This window comes from Panthera uncia, chromosome X (assembly GCF_023721935.1).
Source record: "Panthera uncia isolate 11264 chromosome X, Puncia_PCG_1.0, whole genome shotgun sequence".
NCBI lineage: Eukaryota > Metazoa > Chordata > Mammalia > Carnivora > Felidae > Panthera > Panthera uncia.
The window spans coordinates 781,903-796,500 of NC_064817.1; the positions used below are offsets into that span (position 1 = coordinate 781,903).

The window sequence follows — 14,598 nt, forward strand, 5'->3', positions numbered from 1 at the left end:
GCTACAATCCCTGTATTACAGACCAACTATAATCCCTGTATTACAGATCCACTACAATCCCTGTATTACAAACCCGTTACAATCCCTGTATTACAGACCCGCTACAATCCCTGTATTACACACCCGCTACAATCCCTCTATTACACACCCGCTACAATCCGTCTATTACAAACCAACTGTAATCCCCGTATTAAAGACCCACTACAATCCCCGTATCACTAACCTGCTACAATCCCTGTATTACAAACCCACTACAATCCCTCTATTACTAACCCAGAGGCAATCGTGGCTCCTACCATCCCCCTCTCCTGGGAGGGGGTCTCTCGGGCGTTGAGACGGGAGAACTGCGAGAGAGAGGCTCGGGAGAGGAGGGGAAACCCCTGGGTGGGGTCCATGTTGGGTCCTGTGACGGGGGCTGTGAATGCCCAGCACAGGTGTCGGGGTCGGCGGCCCCAGCTCTTCCATCCCGGCAGAGATTTTCCAGACGGGGTTGACCGGGTGGCACGTTTCGCGGGCGACTCTCTGCGGGGCACAGAGCGCCGGCCGCCAGGGCGCGCGTGACGAGATGGGGCGCGCGTGACGAGATGGGGCGCGCGTGACGAGATGGGGCGCGCGCGCGGGGTCGGTAGGGAGAGCGGGAGGCCCCGGGCACGCAGGTGCGGGCCCAGGAGGGCCAGGTGGGCGCGCGGGCTTTGCGGCGACCCTGGCGACCGTGGCCAGCAGTCCCGGCTGGGGCGTCGGGGGCGGGCAGCCTCCAGTTCCCGTAACCCTGTCGGCCCAGGAACCCGGGTCTGTGTTGACTTCGTATCTTAATTGCACTTCCTTCCCCCGCTCTGCCCCGCGGCGTTTCCCGGCCCGGGGGGGGGGGGGGGGGGGCGGGGGGGGGGCGGGGGGGGGGGGGGGGGGGGGGGGGGGGGGGGGTGGGGGGGTCTCTGCCGGCCGGCGGACGCGCGCACACACACACCCCGCCCCCCAGGGCTGGCCCCACGCGTGCACACGCAGGAGACGCGCGCAGGGGTGCGCCCACGCAGTCCCGCCGGAGCCTTCCCTCCCTCCGTGCGCCCTGCGCCCGCGGTGCCCCGGGCTCGCCGCCCCGCACGGCGCGCGCTGAGGGTCCCTTCTCTTCCAGTGCGCGCCGTCGGGGACGCGGGAGCCGAGCGCCATGGCCTTCCTGTGGCTGGCCTTGTGTCTCACGCCCGCGTGCTGTCTGCTGCACAAGGACGAAGGTGAGGCGGAAACCCACGAGCGCTGTGCGCGTCTGTCCAGGTGTTTGCGGCTCCGTGGCTTTGCGGGGAGGGGGGGGGGGGGGGGGGGGGGGGGGGTGGGGGAGGGAGGCGGGGAGAGGGGGGCGGAGGGGGGGGAGGAGGAGAGGGACTGGGGTGAGGAGAGGGGGCAGGAGGGGAGAGGGGGTTGGAGGAGGGGGGTCCAGGGTTCAGGAAAGGACAGGGAGACTCAATAGTGACCCAAGGGAACGCAGGGCCGTCTGCCTGCAGACCGGGCGCCATCTGGAAGGTTCCCAGGACACAGGGGGCGCGAGAGAGGGCCCAGGCGCCCCTTTCCCAGCGCTGGCAGAGGTGGGCGGGGCTCCGGGCCACCAAGCGTCTTACTTCTGCAGGAGCACCTCAGTGTCCCCGCCTCACCTCGGCCGTTTTATCAGTCGGGGCGCTGTGAGCAGCAGGGGGTGGGGGTGGGGGGACAGCCACAAGATTTCACAACCCGTTAGACGTTCACTCCTTCCTCTAGCGCGAGTGAGATTCACATGCTTTGTGGGGACGGAGACGAAGGTCTTTGTCCCCTGAAGGCGGCTGTCAGGGTCTGCGACGGAGGCCAGGACAAAATTCCAGGGCCTGCGGACGTTAAACACGGGCACTTATTTCTGAAGAGTTGTGGGGACCAGAGGCTCAGATCCAGGAGGGGCAGGGCCGCTGAGATCCAGGCAGGGCAGGATCACTGGAATCCAGGCAGGTCACGACCCCTGAGACCCAGGAGGGGAAGGACCCCTGAGACCCACGAGGGGCAGGACCCCCAAGATCCAGGCAGCACCACTGAGGAAGTGTCGAAATCACATGCCTTGCCCCGTTCTAGCCTTAAGTAGAAGTGGTTAGTCTTTCACCAGTGAGTCTGAATTAGCTGAAACATTTTCATAGATTTATGAGGATGAGGAAATTTTCTTCCATTCCTGGTTTGCTTAGATACCTTAATCCCAAATGGGTTTTAAATTCAGTCATTTTTTTGTTTCCTGCTTTTATGGAGATTATTAGTTTTCTGTGAATGGGGTGAATTCTATTCATGGTTAAAAGAACCTTGTATTCCCGGAGTAAGTCTCTTGGGTCGCGTGGTATTACCGGGTTTATGTATTTGTGGATTTTATTGGCTAAGGGATTTCTATATTTATAAGGGGTACTGGCCTTGAGTTTGCTTTTATTATTTTCTTATATTTCTTAATTTTTAAGTTTATTTCTTTATTTAGAGAGAGAGGGATAGGACGAGCAGGGGAGGGGAAGAAAGAGAATCCCAAGCAGCCTTCCGACGCTCGGCACAGAGCCAGACGCAGCGCTCGAACTTGGGAACCCCGAGATCACGACCCGAGCCGAAAACAGGACGCATCACGGACTGAGCCACCCAGGCGCCCCTCGCGTTTCCTCTTCATATCTCTGATTTTGATGTTGGGATGACGATGACTTCCGAAAACGAAGTCGCAAAATACTTCCCATCCTTTCCTTTCTTTTTTGAAAGTCTGTGCGCAGGATACTATTTCTTCCTTAAATATCGGATCCTTTATAGCTATTGATGTTATTCATAAACACCACGTAAAATATGATAAAGATCTGCTAAAATTAAGATTCATTACTTCATTTTTCATACCCGTTTTAATGACGTTCGATGTTGAGCTGGCAGAACTCAGCGTAAATTTGGAGGCATAAGAATCTGTTAAAAATTAACGTTTTTCGGGGCACGTGGGTGGCTCGGTCGGTTCAGCGTCCGACTTCGGCTCAGCTCATGATCTCGCGGTCCGTGGGTTCGAGCCCCGCGTCGGGGTCTGTGCCGACAGCTCGGAGCCTGGAGCCGCTTCGGATTCTGTGTCTCCCTCCCTGTCTGCCCCTCCCCTGCTCTTCCCGTGTGTCTGTCCCAAAAACAAATAAACCTAAAAAAGTTTTTAAAAATTACATTTTCAACTTAGAAAAAATTTCCCTTGGTGCATTTTCTTATTTTTTTTACTGTTTATTTATTTCTGAGACGAGAGAGAGACAGAGAGAAGGAGAGAAAATTCCCAAGCAGGTTGCGCGTTGTGAGCACAGACCTGATACGGGGCTCGAAGTCAGGAACGGTGCGATCATGACCTGAGCCGAGTTCAAGAGTCAGACGCTGAAGTGACTGAGCCACCCGGGCGCCCTTCGGGGTTTTATGTTTTTTGTTTTTAATTGTTAAGGAGTAAATTATCCTTATGTGTCGCGAGAACCCCCAGGAGGAAAGCTACGTGTTTGCGTGGGTTGGTTTTGCTGATGAAACGAAGGTCGTTGATCTTGATCAGCAATCATCATACTCACAGGCCGTAAAGGAGGTGGACGTTTATGAAAGTCATGTCCTGTGGGACCTGTGGGACCTTCAAAGGGACCCCAGAGAAAACCTCACCAAGTATCTGATGGGCGTCTGGGTCTCAGCGGCAGAGAGAGAGACGGGGACACAGACTCGGAAGCAGGCTCCAGGCTCTGAGCTGTCAGCCCAGGGCCCCACACGGGGCTCGAACCCACGGACCATGAGTCCTCAGCGGTGGGACGTCTTGTGACCTCAGGCGACCCTGTGTCCACGTTTCAGATCCCGAGTCGCCGATTAAGAACCTGCGAATGCAGCCGGAGACGAGAAGGTTGACCTGGGACCTCAGCGGAAACGTGTCTGAGATCGGCTGTTTCATCAACTCGAGGTTCATCACTAAGGTAGGCTCATCCCCTGACCTCGGCACCGGGGGTCCTCCGGGGACCCGAGAGCCACCATCCGGCCCTGGTGTTTCAGACGTGGGGGTTCTCCTGCGGGCTGGGCTGGGGGATGGGGTGGGGGGGTCTCCGCCAGGTACCGTGGCCCCGGGGCCCGCGTCTGGGGGTCTGCAACTCGGCCGTGCTGAGACCCCACGACAGGCACCGCCCGTCCCATCCCGCCTCGTGCAGAAGCCCGTGCACGTGGCCGGGATTTCCGAGAAGGTCACGGGAGCCCGAGGGCGCATGGCTCAGGGCGGGAAGCGTCCGGGGTTCTGACGCCCTGGGCGACAGGGCCCAACGTGACACGCTCCCCATAGGCCACCGATAAGCGTTACTGCGAGTTCCGCGTCCTTTCCTCGTGTCAGGTGACGAATTTCACGGTCGCCTCCACCGGAGACCGGCCGTTCTCCGCGGGGATCCTGTACCCCAGGCCAGGTGAGGGCAGCGGGGTTCGGCACAGAAGGGCGTGGGCCGCCCCTCGCCAGCTGGCGCCACGGACGCAGGCGTCACCACTTCTGCCGCGGGGTCTCCGGGGGGGGGGGCGACAAAAGGACGCGACCCGGGGGGGGGGGGGGGGGGGGGGGGGGGGGCGGTCCACGCACGCGGAAGGAGGTCGTCCGCGGGGGCTTCTGGAAGCGAACTGGGCAAATGAGGACACGGGGATGGTGGGCAGGGCTGAGGCCGGGAGGGGAGGGGCGCGAGGCGATCGGGGGACCAGGTGGGCCCGGGGCCTCGGGGACGAGGGTCCCGTGTCCCGAGCGCATGCGTGGTGACCTGCGTTTCAGAGAGAGCTCGGCCGTTTTTAAGAGGCGCTTGATGGGGGGAAACGGAGTCCAGCCATGGGGGGAAACTGAGCCAAGCCACAGGGGGTAAACTGAGTCAAGCCACGGGGGAAACTGAGGCAAGCCCCGGGGGAAACCGAGTCAAGCCGCGGGGGGAAACTGAGGCCAGCCGGCGCAGGACGCGTCCGCGTTTGTTGCTGCAAAGTGTGTGTGAATTCGCCCGGGGCCTGGACACGCTGGCGCCGGTGCTCACGGGGACGTGCTTTTGTCTCCCGCCCCTTGCAAGCACAGAGGGCCACCCTGAGGCGGCGGCGCAGCGTCTGGGCTGCTGGGTGCACGACGTGGACTTCCTGACGTGCAGCTGGGAGGCGGGCCGCGCGGCCCCCGGGGACGTCCAGTATCGCCTGTACTGGCAGGACCTCAAGTAGGCGCGGCCGCAGGCGCGGCAGGCTGGGTCGACCGGGCGCCGGGGCCCCTGGGGGGACAGCGGTGTCCCCGGCCGCGCCAGGCTTGGGAGGGGGCGCTGGGTCACGGCTGGCGGCCCCTGCTGTGCTGGGCTGGGGGGGGGGGCGCTGGGTCATTGCTGAGTGCCCGCCGGTGGCCGCAGGACCTACGAGGAGGAGGAGTGTCCCCGGTACGGGGTGGACGATCGGGGGACACACATCCGGTGTCATTTCGACGACGTGTCCCGGCTCAGGGAACACGTCCGGTTCCTGGTGAAGGGCACCAGCAAGGGCGCGAGGATCCCGTGCTCGGACCTCACTGTGGAACTAGCAAGAATCGGTGAGTCCTGGAGGGGGGGGGGTTTTCTCACGGTTCTGGGGGCGCATGTGGGTCCCGGGGGGCACCGTCCTCCTGGCTTGGGGACCCCTCCTCGCCGGGACCTCGCACGGGGCACAGACAAAGGGAGCCGTGTGGTCTTCGTGGGAAGCCAGGAAAGCATCCCGGGGGGGCCCCACCTTCATGACGTCACCTAAGCCTAATCGCCTCCCCAGGGGGTCACCTTCTGGGGGGGGGGGGAGTCAGGGCAGGCGATGGCACGTGTTCCCGCCACGAGTCTGGGGGGCTCAGTGGCGCCCGCCGAGGCCCTGTGTTCACCCTCCTTCGGGTTCGGGGCGCGCGGACCCCACGTTAGCAGAGCTCTCTCTGGTTCGTTCCCTTAAAGCGGACCCCTCTCCGCACGGTGGCCCCTGCCAGCCCCGAGAAGCCGGGGCCGCACCGCGCAGCGCGGGGTCACGTGGGGGCGGGGGGCAGTGAGCCGCCGCTTGAGCTGAGACGGGGGTTCAGAGGGGACAAGACAGGCCTCCTACTGGAAAAGCGGGGGGCCTTTTCCTGCGCCCGCGGACTCCCTCCCCTGGGGCCGAGACGCTGTGTTGCGTCCGCTGCTCCCTCGCGGGTGCCTGCGCACCGCGTCCAAGGCCTCGTGCGACGCCGCGCACGCTGCCCCCGCCCCCGCCCCCCGTGTCCACCCCGCGGCTCCCGGCTCCCGGCACGGGCGGGGAGGGAGCGCGCTGGGCTGCTCCGGGCGTGTGTGAGCGCCCGGCGGGGACGCGCGCAGCTGGGAACGCGCCTGGCCTCAGCCTCCGCGGGCGCACCAGGACCTCACTTGCACGACTTCGAAGATGCCGGTTGTGCTGCGCAAACATCTGGCCACCCCCGGGCGCCTGCGAAGGCGCCTCATGTGGAAACAGGGTCTTTGCACGTGCAGTAAGGCAGCCCCCACCCAATCCAATACGGTGCTGCCCGTACAAAGGGGAGGAGACGCGGAGGCCGACGCCGGGACGGAGGAGAAGGCCGGGCGAGGAGGAAGGCACAGCGAGGTGACGTGTGTCCAGCCCAGGGACGCCCAGCCTCCCCAGCAGCCGCCCGCAGTGGGAAAGGGGCCTCGAACAGAATCTCCCTGTGAGCCTCCACCAGGAACCAGCCCTGGGGACACGTGGACTTCAGATTTCTGGCCTCCAGACCTGGGAGAGGACACATTTCTATGGCCCCAGCCACCAGTTTGTGGGACTTTGCTGTGGCAGCCGTGGGGAATTCGTGCCATACCATTATGAGCGATTTCCAGATGGCACCAGGAGACCAAGAACCCAAGCCTGGGGCCACGGACAGCGACGTCCCTGGGCGTGGACTGGCCAGGTCCGGGCCCGCAGGTGCGGCTGTCTCAGAGTATCAGAGACATCGCCCACTGACACGGAGAATCGGGTCCGGGGCGGGGGGAGGGGGGGGGAGTGTTGGTTCCCAGCTGCTGCCTTAACAAACGATCCCAAAGCACGAGGCTTGGAGCATCGGAGTCTGAGATCCAGGCAGGACAGGGCTGTGCCCCCTCCTGAGGCTCCAGGGGAGGGTCCTTCCTGCCTCTTCCAGCCTCTGGGGCTCCAGGCGTCCCTGGGCTCGTGGCTGCGTCCCTCCCGTGTCTGCGTCCGTCTTCCTGGGGCTTCCCCTCTGTGTCTGTGTCTCCTGTTCTGACTTTTATAGGGACAGTCGTCATCAGATTTAGGGCCACCTTGATGCAGAAGGAGGTCGTCCCAGAACCTTCACTTACTGTATCTGCAAAGACACTATTTATTTGGGAGAGAGAGAGAGAGAGAGAGCAAACAGGAGAGGGACAGAGAGAGAGGGAGACACAGAATCCGAAGCAGGCTCCAGGCTCCAAGCTGTCAGCACAGGGCCCGACGCGGGGCTCGAACCCACGAATCGGGAGATGATGACCTGAGCCAAAGTCGAATGTTTAACCCACTGAACCACCCAGGCGCCCCTGCAGAGCTCCTTAGAAGTTAAGTGGCATTTCGCCCTGGCCCTTCCTGCCCCGCGGGGCCCCGGGCCTGCACGTGCCCCTGCACGTGGGTGCTATGTGTTGACCGAGCCTTTCAGCCCCTGAGCAGGTGCTTGGCCGGAAGCCGTAGGGGCTGGTGAGTAACCCGGCTCCCTCGCCCTGGGCTGGAGGGCTCCTACCAGGTGCGTTCCTTCGTCCGCAGGGTGGTTCCCCAGCAGGACTGAGCGGCCGCTCTTTGGGAAGTCCCTGCCGCCCGGGCCTCCCTCCCGGCCCTGCCATGGGCGCGTCCTCCCAAGCAGGCTGCTGGCCGCAGGCGTCCTGGTCCTGAGGGGGGAAGGCCATTCCCGAAGGTCCCAGTGCAAGGCAGCAGGAGACGGGCACAGCCTGGATGGCTGCAGGGAGGGGCGGGGGGAGCCGCTTTTGAGACTGTTTCCCAGGACGGAATTGCAGTGGGTTCTGTGGATGCTGCTGGGGTAGAAAGAGGGACCGAAGGAGGCTGGGTGCAGGGTGACATCATAGGTGGGGGGAGAGGAGGAGGAGGAGGGAGAGGGAAAGCAGGAGGATGGAGAGCAGGAGGAGAGAAGGGAGAGGAGGGGGAGAGCAAGAGGAGGGGAGGAGGGGGGAGGGAGAGGAGGAGGGCGAAGGCGAGGAGGGGGAGCAGGAGCGAGAAAAAGACGAGGAGACCCCGAGCTGGAGACCACCCTGCGGGGAGCTCTCTGCCAGGGGTCCAGGCGGACCGCAGGGCAGTCGGGCAAGGACGCAGGGCTGGGCTCCTCATGGCGGTCGGACCCGTGGTGTCGTCTCAGACGCGGTCACACAGGAAGCTACTGACGCCTTGGGGACAGAGAGGCCGACCCTCTGGAGGGAGAGCTGGGGGCAGAGCCCCGGAACGGCACCCCAAAGGGGGGACAGACGGACGGGAGGGTCCCAGCAGCCCCACGGGCGGACAGGAGAGCAGTGGACGTGTGGCCAAGGGGAAAACGTGAGGTGTAGTCCAGACCTAGGAGCGCATTCCAGAAGGATCTCGGGATGGGCGGGGGTCTCTCGCAGGCTGGTGTCTGAGCAGCTGGCCCTCATTCAACCAGATATCCTGTCAGGCATCTGTCTTGGTGTTTTGCCCTGTCTTCAACCTTGAAATGACCTTCTCTCTGCCTCCCCTGCATCCGAATTTGTAAGAAGCCTGTTTTAAAGGCATCTTCTAGGGGCGCCTGGGGGGCTCAGTTGGTTAAAGGTCCGACTTTGGCTCAGGTCATGACCTCATGGTTTGTGGGTTCGAGCCCCACGTCCGGCTCTGTGCTGACGGCTCACAGCCTGGAGCCCTCTTCGGATTCTTTGTCTCCCTCTCTCTCTGCCCCTCCCCTGCTCATGCCCTGTCTCTCTCTCCTTTTCTCTCTCTCAAAAATAAATAAATATTTTTTTAAAAATTTAAGTATCTTCTAGGGGATGAAAAATATTGATTTTACTCATAATTTTTTTTTTTCTTCCCTAGAGAGATTAAGTCTGCCCAACATCACCGGAATGTGTAATAAATCCTATTCAGTCATGGAGTGGAAAATGTCAAGCCACTTTAATCACAGATTTACATACGAACTTGAAATACAAAAGGTAAATGCTTGCCCCCACTGGAAATTCTAGATTCTCCGGAATCTATACCCCGAGGGTTTGGAAGCAGATAAAGACACACACACACACACACACACACACACACACACACACACACATATGAACCAAAAAAAATTGTTTTTAATCTTTTAAAACTAAACATTAAATAAAAAATAAGCAAAAATAAATTTAAAAATAAATAGAAGCTAAACTCTACATAAAATGAAAAAAGCTAACAAAAATGGAAAAAAGTAAAGATCATTTAAGTTTTTGTGTGTGTGTGTGTGTCTAAAAATCATCAAAAAAAATATATGAAGCATAAAAAATTTTTTTTAGCTTTAGCAAAAGTAACAGTGTTGGCTATTGAAAAGACAGAGGTAAAACTGAAAATGCAGGTCACACGTGGAAGAAACCAGTTCCACATTTGTCTGTCAAAGGACGCACGTCTAGGGTAGATAAGGAATTCTTTCAAGTCAATACCAAGAAGATAAACAACTGTATAAAAAAACCCAAAGGGCAAAAAGTTGAAACAGCCACTTCCCCAAAGAAGATGTATTCATGACCCATAAATACATGAAAAGATAGCAGAGAAAATGGAAACCGCAGGGAGAGGCCGGTCCACACCCATTAGATCTGCGATAATGACAAAGTCTGGCCCAACCCAGTGTCAGCCAGGTTGTCACCCACTTGACTGGAACACTTTTGTGCCACTAACTCGTGGCCATTTTGAACGGTATGGCCCGTTTCAGGAAACCCGCAGGTGGCTCCTTCTTCTATGAGATGTTCCTCATGGATGAACATTCTCCGCATTGCAAGAGCCAGGATAAAACCGTATCCTTTACGTAAAAAATGGCGCAGTCGCTTTGGAAGAGCCTTTGGTTCCAGCTTACCAAGGCAGCAGATCCCCTGCGAGGTGTGGCTCCCAGAGAAGTGTAAACATAATCCCAGCAGAGTGGGGCCCTGACTGGTCACAGCAGCTGTGTTTGGGAATGACCCAAGAGAAGGGACGAACAAAATATATCCGCGCTGTGGAATCCGACCCCCCACGAATGACAGCCGGACACAAGGGCCACCCTGGGGCATCCCGTGTATACACAGAGGCGTGGAAAATGCAGAGTGATGTCTAGTGAGTGACGCACCTGGCTGGTTCCGTCCGTGGAGCATGTGACTCTTGATCTGAGGGATCGTGAGTTCGCGCCCCACGTTGGGCGCAGAGATGATCAATCAATAAATTTAAAAAATGTTAAGTCTGCAAATTGAAGGACAATGAGCAAACGTTTGGAGCTACTTAGTATTTCATACTCAATTATTGACTTTAAGGTATCACTTTTCTTTTTTTTTTTTTTTTTTTAATTTTTTTTTTTCAACGTTTTTTATTCATTTTTGGGACAGAGAGAGACAGAGCATGAACGGGGGAGGGGCAGAGAGAGAGGGAGACACAGAATCGGAAACAGGCTCCAGGCTCCGAGCCGTCAGCCCAGAGCCTGACGCGGGGCTCGAACTCACGGACCGCGAGATCGTGACCTGGCTGAAGTCCGGACCGCGAGATCGTGACCTGGCTGAAGTCGGACGCTTAACCGACTGCGCCACCCAGGCGCCCCATCACTTTTCTTTACTTCTTTGTATATTCTATGTATTGTTTATAGTTCACTAGTGATGATACGTCATGTTTCTGCAAACGTACAAGTGGTCAAAAACACAAACGTTATTAATTCTACGTTTTTTTTGTTTTTTTTTGTTTTTGTTTTATAAGACCAGGTACAGGGGCGCCTGGGTGGCTCAGTCGGCCAAGCATCCGACTCTGGATTTTGGCTCAGGTCACGGTGTCACCGTTTGTGGGTTCGAGGCCCCAGGGGGCTCTGTGCTGACGGTGGGGAACCTGCTTGGGATTCTCGCTCTCTCCCTCCCTCTCTGCTGCTCCCGTGCGTTTTCTCTCTCTCTCAAAAAACCAAAAACCAAAAACCAAAAACCAAAAAAGGGTCTGAAACAGGACCCAAACCCGCGAACTGTGAGATCATGGCCTGAGCCGAAATCCAAAGCCGGACGCTTAAGCAACTGACCCCCCCACCCCCACCCCCGGGACTCCAAGGCCACATAGTTTTCAGTCAATCTCTCCTTTACGGTCATACTGATTCGCACATTATATTGGCGATTCCCACCCAACCACAGGGCTCACAGAACAAGGGTCCCTCTCAGGGGACAGCAGCGGGCACCCACCGCCTTCTGGTTTTGTTTTGCAGGGCTCAGATCCCGCCTACACCGAGAAGGTGAGTGTCCCCCAGCCCCCCACCCCCCAACTCGGCATCACGAAGGGCAGGCCGTGTGTTAGTGCGCTCCCTCCGCTCCCCTGCGCGGGGCTGTGCGGTGCGTGTGGGCCCCACTCACCCCTACGCAGTGCTGGGGGCAGACCGCACGGAGCTGGGAGTCCGCCTTCCCGGGGCTTCTCCTCTGAGCCTGTGTCCCCCCTTCTGTCTCTCACAAGGACACCTGTCATTGGCTTCAGGGCCCCCCTCATGCAGCTTGAGCCCCCCTCCCACCCCTCACTCACACCTGCACACACCTCGTTTCCGACTCAGGTCCCGTCCACAGGTTCTGGGGGGCCGTACCTTGCGGCCGGACCCTCTCTCTCTCTGGGGGGGCGGGGGCTACAACAGGTACCACAGCTGGGGGCTGTGGTCCTGGGGTCCTGGACACCTGTCGCCTGAGAGGCGTGCGGGGCGGGGCTGCGTTCCCTCCGGAGGCCGCAGGGACCGCGTCCCAGGCCTCTGTCCCTGCTCCCGGGGGCTCCTTGGCGCGCGGCCGCAGCCCCCCCCGGTATCCACGTGGCCCCCCGCCCCCCGCCGCGCCTGCGCGCGCCCGCCCCCCACGACGGCCGGCTCGGGCGAGAGTCCTGGCGCGCGAACGTGGGGAGCGCCCCGCCCACCGGGCACGGCCTTCCCTTCCCGGAAACCGCAGGCGCCCGACAGCTACTTCGTGCTCCCCAACCCCGGAAACTACGCGGTGAGGCTGAGGGCGCACGCGCCCTTCCGCAAAACCTGGAGTGAGTGGAGCGCCGTGCGGCGCTTTGGTGAGTGGGGCGCCCTCTCACGACTCCCTGGCGGGCGTCGAGCCCAGCTCGACGCAGGGCTGCTGAGATTGAGGAGGGGCAGGACCATCGAGATCCACGAGGGGCAGGACCCCTGAGATCCAGGAGGGTCAGAACCACTGAGATCCAGGCAGGGCAGGGCTGCTGAGATCCAGGAGGGGCAGGACCTCTGAGATCCAGGCAGGGCAGGGTCTCTGAGATCCAAGCAGGGCAGGGCCACTGAGATCCAGGAGGGGCAGGGCCACTGAGATCCAGGAGGGGCAGGGTCTCTGAGATCCAAGCAGGGCAGGGCCACTGAGATCCAGGCAGGGCCGGGCCACTGAGATCCAGGCAGGACACGGCCGCTGAGATCCAGGCAGGGCAGGGCCGCTGAGATCCAGGAGGGGCAGGACCACTGAGATCCAGGAGGGGCGGGACCCCTGAGATCCAGGCAGGGCAGGGCCACTGAGATCCAGGCAGGGCAGGGCCACTGAGATCCAGGCAGGGAAGGGCCACTGAGATCCAGGCAGGGAAGGGCCACTGAGATCCAGGAGGGGCAGGACCATGGAGATCCAGGCAGGGCAGGACCACGGAGATCCAGGAGGGGCAGGGCCGCTGAGATCCAGACAGGGCAGGGCCGCTGAGATCCAGGCAGGGCAGGGCCGCTGAGATCCAGGTAGGACATGGCTGCTGAGATCCAGGAGGGGCAGGACCTCTGAGATCCAGGCAGGGCAGGGTCTCTGAGATCCAAGCAGGGCAGGGCCACTGAGATCCAGGAGGGGAAGGGCCACTGAGATCCAGGCAGGGCAGGACCACTGAGATCCAGGAGGGGCAGGACCCCTGAGATCCAGGAGGGGCACGACCACTGAGATCCAGGCAGGGCAGGGCCACTGAGATCCAGGCAGGGCGGGATTACTGAGATCCCAGGGCGTGGGGGTGGGGGATAGGACCCCTGAGATCCAGGCAGGGCCGGGCCACTGAGGTCCAGATGGGACAGAGCTGTGCTCCCTCCAGAGGCTCCAGGGCAGGGTCCCTCCTGCCTCTGCCAGCTTCTAGGGCTCCAGGTGTCCCTGGACCTGTGGCCACGTGCTTCGTGTCTCAGCCTCTGTCTCCATGTGGCTTCTCCTGTGTCTCTCTGTCCCAGTTTCCTGTCTCTATAAGGACAGTAGTCATGGGATCAGGGTCCATCGTATTCCACTGGGGCCTCATCTGGACGTGATCGTTTCTGCAGACTCTCTGTTGTGGACTCAAATGTGTCCCCGCGAATTTATATGTTGAAGTCCTCACACCCCCCCCCCCCCCCCCCCCCCCCACCCAGGACCTGAGAATGTGGTTGTATGTGGAGGTGGGGTCTTTGAGGAGAGGATTAAGGTAAAACGAGGTCAGTGGGGTGGGCCCTGACCCCACAGGACTGGGGTCCTTTCAAGAAGAGAAGTTGAGGACACAGACATGCACAGAGGGACGGACGGCCAGGTGCGGACACAGGGACAGCACGGCCTCTACCAGCCAAGGAGAAGGGCGTCGGGACGAACCAGCCTCGCCCCGCCTGGCTCTCAAAGCCCCAGCCTCCAGGGCTCTGCAAGGCACACATATCTGCTGCTAGGCCACCCAGCCTGTGGGACTAGGTGGTGGCACTCCCCACAGGGACCCCCCCCCCCTGCTGTCACGGGGAGCCCGAGGGCTTAGAAGACAGTGTACCCGGTGGGCCCTGTGCTGGCCAGGCTGCAGGGAAAGCTCGCCGTCTAAGGACTGGGCTGGGCTGCAGCTGGGCCCTGGGGGGGCAGGGGGCAGAGGGCTGGGGGCTGGGGTGTGAGCCTGTCCGGCTGGCACCTGGGGCCTGGGGTTGGGGGCTGGGGCTCGCGCTGGGGCTGGTGCAGCCGGCCCCGTGGGAGGGACCCCCGCAGGGGCAGGTGGACGTTGTCCCCTCCTGGGCGCACCGAGAGCCTGCCGCATGGGGGAGGAACCACGACCCCGGGCACACGCCGACGCGCCCCTCCCCCTCCCCTAGAGTGCGACCTCGGGAAGGACACGCACTTCCGAGACTGGCTGACCTCCGCTCTGATCCCGCTGGGCGCGCTGCTGGCCCTGGGGCTGGGGGTCGCGCTGTGCCAAAGGTGAGCGAGCCGCCCCCTGACCCCACCCCCCCCCGCCCCACCCCCGCCGCCGGGTCCGGCCCTGTGTGAGCCTGGACCCCGTGGTGCCATCCGGTCCCTGCCGACGCCGGTCCCGGTGCGGTGCCCTCAGGACCCCCCTGTGTCCCTAGACCGTCACTACCAGTCCGCGGGCGCAGCCAGGCTGGCCTGCGTGTCCCCACGTGTCCCCGCTGGGGGGACTCTCATCGCTGGCCCACATTCCCGGTCCCCCCAATGTCCTTGCACGACGGGGGGGGGGGGGGGGGCCCGG

General features: G+C 60.9%; 1 protein-coding gene across 1 annotated transcript in view; it reads left to right on the forward strand.

Moving 5' to 3' along the window:
- IL3RA (interleukin 3 receptor subunit alpha) overlaps positions 1-14,598 on the forward strand; it is a 17,884-nt gene that overhangs the window by 1,958 nt on the left and 1,328 nt on the right. Inside the window, exons 2-10 of the mRNA XM_049644870.1 lie at positions 1,130-1,226; positions 3,817-3,935; positions 4,292-4,409; positions 5,048-5,180; positions 5,364-5,539; positions 9,019-9,134; positions 11,372-11,398; positions 12,087-12,198; positions 14,204-14,310. Of these exons, the coding sequence (XP_049500827.1) occupies positions 1,163-1,226; positions 3,817-3,935; positions 4,292-4,409; positions 5,048-5,180; positions 5,364-5,539; positions 9,019-9,134; positions 11,372-11,398; positions 12,087-12,198; positions 14,204-14,310 (972 nt within the window). The 5' untranslated portion in view covers positions 1,130-1,162. The remainder of the gene's footprint in view (positions 1-1,129; positions 1,227-3,816; positions 3,936-4,291; positions 4,410-5,047; positions 5,181-5,363; positions 5,540-9,018; positions 9,135-11,371; positions 11,399-12,086; positions 12,199-14,203; positions 14,311-14,598) is intronic.